At 31.2% G+C, this 6,104-nt stretch overlaps 1 protein-coding gene across 1 annotated transcript; it reads left to right on the top strand.

The window, feature by feature from the left end:
• Window positions 1-3,754, top strand: LOC11421556 (UDP-glycosyltransferase 83A1). The gene is made up of 2 exons (XM_003621379.4): window positions 1-621; window positions 2,828-3,754. The coding sequence occupies exons 1-2, from the start codon at window positions 114-116 to the stop codon at window positions 3,673-3,675; spliced, it is 1,356 nt and encodes a 451-aa protein (XP_003621427.1). The 5' UTR covers window positions 1-113; the 3' UTR covers window positions 3,676-3,754.
• Window positions 3,755-6,104: the final 2,350 nt, after the last annotated feature.

Raw genomic sequence — 6,104 nt, 5'->3', positions numbered from 1 at the left:
CGACAAATAATTTGGGACGATTATAATATATTTCCCTAGCTAACGGTTACTCCCATTTGTGTAATCTTCCGTTCCTTTAATAATTCAATCACTGAAAATCATTTTTCAAGCAAATGGGTGTCCCTCATTTTCTTGTTATTCCATACCCAATAGCAGGTCATGTGAATCCTCTTATGCAATTATCTCATCTTTTATCCAAACATGGCTGCAAAATCACTTTTCTCAACACAGAATTTAGCAACAAAAGAACCAACAAAAACAATATTTCTATTTCTAAGAAAGACAACCTCAAAAATGAACAAAGTCAAGAAACAATAAACTTTGTTACACTCCCAGATGGTTTGGAAGATGAAGACAACAGAAGTGACCAAAGGAAAGTTATTTTCTCAATTAGAAGAAACATGCCTCCTTTGCTCCCTAATCTCATAGAAGATGTTAATGCTATGGATGCTGAGAATAAGATTTCTTGTATTATTGTTACTTTCAATATGGGATGGGCTTTGGAAGTTGGACATAGCTTAGGAATTAAAGGTGTTCTTCTTTGGACTGCATCAGCAACTTCTTTGGCTTATTGTTATAGCATCCCTAAACTAATTGATGATGGAGTTATGGATTCAGCAGGTAAGAATTATTTATTTTTCAAATTAACATTATAAATATGAAAGCAAAACTGTAATTTATACGATTAATTTGTGAAAACTTTCTTCTCATACTTATACTACGTTTTTACCTTTTTCTTTTGATTGTTTTGATTTTTATGTCAATATATATTTTTCTTTGTAAATCCATAGTTATACCATACGTTGTAACGTAAATAGTTGTTTAAATAATACATCACTATAAAAAAATGTTAGTGTCTTTAAGATATTGTTTAATTCGTAAATATATAAATTTTTAGTTAGGATGTAGTAATTTAACTTTTCTAAAGTTAACTATTGTTGTTTTTATTACAATATAGTGAATAAACTAGAGTTAATATGATATATATATCCCTAAGATTCTATGATTTTTTTTAATAAACAAAAGAGGGCAAAGTTTAAAGAGAAAGAAAACTAAGAAATTAAACGAACGTTTTTAGGCATGTAAATTCTAGAAATATTATCAAACGTAAGACTCTGAAGTTCATTAGGATCTCCAGAATATGAAAATTTAAAAAATTCATCGAAATGCTGAAATTAGCAAGTCAATCTACACTTTTGTTGCCTTCACCTCAAATATGAATAATTTTGTCGGTCCAACTCAAACTCAAAAGTTCCCAAATACGTCTGACCAAAGTAAGAGTCGTTCTACTAAAATTGCAATTTTCAATAATCATATTGACCAAAATCATTAAGTCACTTTTCATGTAAAATGAGTGGTATTCCCCCTCCATATCATGTCCAAACCTAATTAGATACCCCACATTTAACAGTTTTCAGTACAACATGTCTACTAATTGTGCCAATTTAATCTTTAAACAATGTTATACAATTTGTGGGGGACCATGGCACCCACCTATCCTTTTCCCCTCTATCATTATCCCAACCTCTGACAATCTCTTTTTGCACTGGGGTTTTCATTGAGTGGGATATTTTTAAACGGACCAACATAGACTTGCATAAATTACATTCAATAAAACAGTAAAGAGACTAGTTAACTAACAAGTTCCCTTAAAGTACTTGTTAAAGATTATAAAATAGAAATAATAGGTAAGTTCTATATAAAGAAATTTACTTTTTTAAATTTCAATACGTTGAATGCATCAATTCTAAATTTAAGGTATTTGTTAGCATTTCTCAAATGAAAAAGAGTGTTATGATGAGTGTTCCCAACACTCCACAAGAACATATAAATATGTCGCAATGTTTTTTCAAGGAATAAAATATGTTACACTTGGCATGATTCTCCTAAGTTTAATTCAAGCTTTAAGGAGATACAACAAACAAATGTTTTGTAATATATATAATATTTGAGCAATGCTATTAAGCATGCATAAATAGATGTGGTGGTTAAAAAAGTTCAATGGTGATGGAACAGAAAATTTATGTGTCTAGCATGTGAAACAATTTATTGAGAAAGTTTCCTCTCAAAAAAATTTATTGAGAAAGTTTCATTCTGTTGATTCGTAAAATTTAGCTGTTCTTAATTAGTGATTTACTCATAAGTTTGGTGTATTAAATTTTCTAAAAGAAACTATGTTATAATTGTATGTCATAAAAATAAATATTCCATGTCCTTTTGTGGTATACTTATTCTAGTTCTATTAGTCCCTCCATCCCTTAATATGTGAGCCTTTTGTAAAATAATATTGTTCTAAAATAATTGGTCAAATTCACTTTTCAATGCAATATTAATTACTTTGTTTCAATTATAACTCTAATTAATAATATTTTCATTACTCCCAATTCAATATATACTTTGCATTTATAATAATGATAAATGCACCAATTACTTTAAGAGAGCACTTAAAACCATTTTTCTTTTTCATTTACTAATACATTTTTTTCAATATGTGTGAAATGAGCAAAATGCTCACTTAAATTAGGACGAAGGGAGTATAACAAAAGTTCAAAGAATCATCTTTCTATTAATTAATTTATTTATAAACTAATAATTGTTAGTAGTTGTTAATTTGTTACTTGGGAGTTGTATCTATGATATCCTCAACTCTCCAACTCTTATGCCCCTCCTGCAAAGCATCACTTTGCCTTATCACCATCATCGTCAAAAATGACGCTATCGTGCCCGTCTTTTTGCTCTTACTCTAATTAGTTTGGTATCTTATTTAATTTCAAAAGCAAGTACAAGTGTGAGAGCTTTCATGATTTCCTTTTGCCATCCATTGCAGGAATTCCTACAACAAAACAAGAAATTCAACTCTTTCCAAATATGCCTATGATAGACACTGCAAACTTTCCATGGAGAGCCCATGACAAGATTTTATTTGATTATATTTCACAAGAGATGCAAGCCATGAAGTTTGGAGATTGGTGGCTTTGCAACACAACTTATAATCTCGAGCATGCAACATTTTCCATATCACCAAAGTTTCTACCAATTGGTCCATTCATGTCAATCGAAGACAACACAAGTTCATTCTGGCAAGAAGACGCAACATGTTTAGATTGGCTCGATCAATATCCACCTCAATCCGTCGCATATGTTTCCTTTGGTAGTTTGGCCGTAATGGACCAAAACCAATTTAACGAACTAGCTTTAGGACTTGATCTTCTTGATAAACCTTTTATTTGGGTTGTTCGTCCGAGCAATGATAATAAGGTAAACTATGCATACCCTGATGAATTTCTTGGAACTAAAGGAAAGATTGTTGGATGGGCGCCGCAAAAGAAGATATTGAACCACCCTGCTATTGCTTGTTTCATTAGTCATTGCGGATGGAATTCTACCGTAGAAGGTGTATATAGCGGTGTACCTTTCTTGTGTTGGCCGTTTCACGGTGATCAATTTATGAACAAGTCATATGTTTGTGATGTGTGGAAGGTTGGACTTGAACTAGACAAGGATGAAGATGGGTTACTACCAAAGAGAGAGATAAGGATTAAGGTGGAACAATTGCTTGGAGATCAAGACATTAAAGAAAGATCGTTGAAACTAAAGGATTTGACATTGAAAAACATAGTAGAAAATGGTCACTCTTCGAAAAATCTCATAAACTTCATCAACTGGGCAAAGTAATTATGATTCAATAGTTGTATGGTTGTTGTTACTGTTCTTGTATAATTTCTGAATTATAATCTAATTACGTTTCTATTTTCTTCTATTTCTATATCTAACCATCTTTTACTTCATTGCCCCTTTTCTGCTGAAATTTGGGATTGGCTATAGCAACTATTATAGGTTGTACTACTGATAATTCTTCTGTTATTTCTTTGTTTGATTGCTTGAAGAATGATTGGAGCAACCAAATGCATGATTTGGTCTTAGATGCTATCATTCACATAATCTGGCACTATGGATTCTAGAAATTAATATTAGATTTCAGTCTTATACTTCGTCTGATCATAGAGTAATCAATTAGGCTATTGTTAATATTCATCAAAGCAACGTTATGAAGGTGAGAAAAACATAAGAAGGGGGTTGAATTGTGTTAGCTTTTTCTTTTATTTAACTAAGTCTAAAGTTCAACCTCTGGTAGAGTTCAGAGTCTGAAGCAATGTTCAAAGTTAAGTGCAACGGATTATAAAGAGAGAAGAAAGAGACACAAACAATTATCTTGGTTCTTTCCACAATCCAGAAGTAGTTCAGTCCCCCTGTCACTTACATGAGATTTTTCACTATAATCAAACATGATTACAATTGCTCAAGCAAACAAGCAAGATACTTCCTATGCTCAAGCACACAAGCAAGAGACTTCTAACAAACAAGAATTACAAAGAAATAATTGTTTAGTTTGGCACATGTAAAATATTGCAGAGTCTTGTTTATTTTTCACATCTTCAATCCTTTATATAGAGGTTGCGAAGAGACGTTGAAGAGTGTCGGTGCATCAAAGAGTCGTTAGAGAAACTTGATCAAACATCATTGATTTGTTGCTTGATTTGGTTGATCTCATACGAAGGAATAATTTGAAAATCATTCCTTGATATGGAATTAACCATTCCAATCCAGTAGAGACACAATGATGTAGGAGGATTTTCTTAGTAATTTAGTAGTATTTTATTATTTCAGCCTAATTTTATTATTTGTTTGTTTTATTTTCAGTTTGTTGTTTTTGGCCCATTAGAGTTTGTTATTTCCCTATTTAAGCTTAACGGTTGTAGTCTAAGAGGAATAACTTTTATTCAATCAATAATATTTTAGAGAGTTTAATTTTTCTCAATTTCTGGTGGATTCCGGAACCCTATTTTCACAAGTTTCTCGCTTGCAAACTTGTTCATTTCAATCTATATTTAGTGCTTGTCAGCCTACGCTTCCAACTGCATCACACAGTCGTAGCTTGTACTGTGCACAAGGGAATGTTGGAGTAGTGGAGGTAGTAGTTGTACAATTGTATTATTTTTCCTTCACTGTTCTTTTTCTGAGAATAACATCTAAAGACCTTCTAATTCTTCAGAACTATCATTGCTTTAGTCTTCTAAATCCTTCTGCATCTTTGTATCTTCAATTAGCCATAAAAGCTAACCTCAGGGTTTGACATTAATCTTCTGGGTGAACTTCAGACTCTGACACATTCATCTTTTGGATAAACTTCAGACTCTGACTTCTTTAGATTCGGACTTGCAACTTGGCTTCTCTTGAAAATTCTTTTTGCTCTAAATTATTCTTTGAGAACCAATACTTGATTGAGACATAAATTTTAATTTGTGATCCTGCACACTTGAACAAATATTAACATATCAAATTGAACTTTTAATACCTTGTTATAATCAAAACTCAAGAGGTATTGTTTAAACTTATTTTGTTCCAACACATCATTCTTAGATCAACTTCAGTTGGAATTTGTGCTAAATGTTACTCTCTCCGTCCCATATTATAAGAAAGAAAAAATTACACTTATTAAGAAAACCAAAACATAGTAGTTTGCAACATAGTTTATTGTGTTATCCTTGAAATAATTTTTCCAGGAAAATATAAAAATAATTTTCATTGATCATTGGTTATTGAGAAAATGAAAGAGAAAGCAAATTGAATGCACTTTTCATTTAATTTTCCTTTGGAAAAGATAAATTTTTGAAACAATATAATTAAACAGGGTTTTTCTAACATGTGCAAGACTGTACAGGATAAGCAGTAATTAATGCACCCACTATTGTAGGTTTCTCCAAATCTTAATAATGACCAAATCTTAAAAATTAATTTGTTTTTTCCTTCTCTCTTCTGTTACTGCTTTTTCACGTTTTATTTTTGTTCCTTTTATTCACGTTTATTCTTGTTCCTCTTTTTTTTCTTCCTTTTTTTCCTGATATGGTTTAGGGAGTCCAGTTTTAGTTTTATTGTCAATTTAAACACCGTCATTTTGAATTTGGTTATATTGTGGTCGATTTGAACACCATCATTTTGAATTTTGTTATATTGTTGTCAATTTAAACACCGTTATTTTGAATTTGATTATATTGTTGTCAATTTGAACACCATCATTTTGAATTTTGTTATATTATTGTCAA

The sequence above is a fragment of the Medicago truncatula genome, chromosome 7, assembly GCF_003473485.1.
Source record: "Medicago truncatula cultivar Jemalong A17 chromosome 7, MtrunA17r5.0-ANR, whole genome shotgun sequence".
Classification (NCBI taxonomy): domain Eukaryota; kingdom Viridiplantae; phylum Streptophyta; class Magnoliopsida; order Fabales; family Fabaceae; genus Medicago; species Medicago truncatula.
Note: the sequence above shows the minus strand (reverse complement) of the source record. Positions and strands in the feature narration are given on the sequence as shown.

Bases quoted from the DNA above. Each gene is read 5' to 3' on its own strand.
- LOC11421556 (XM_003621379.4), top strand. From the start codon at position 114: ATGGGTGTCCCTCATTTTCTTGTTATTCCATACCCAATAGCAGGTCAT. The intron at 622-2,827 runs GTAAGAATTATT...CATCCATTGCAG, and splicing joins TGGAGTTATGGATTCAGCAG to GAATTCCTACAACAAAACAA.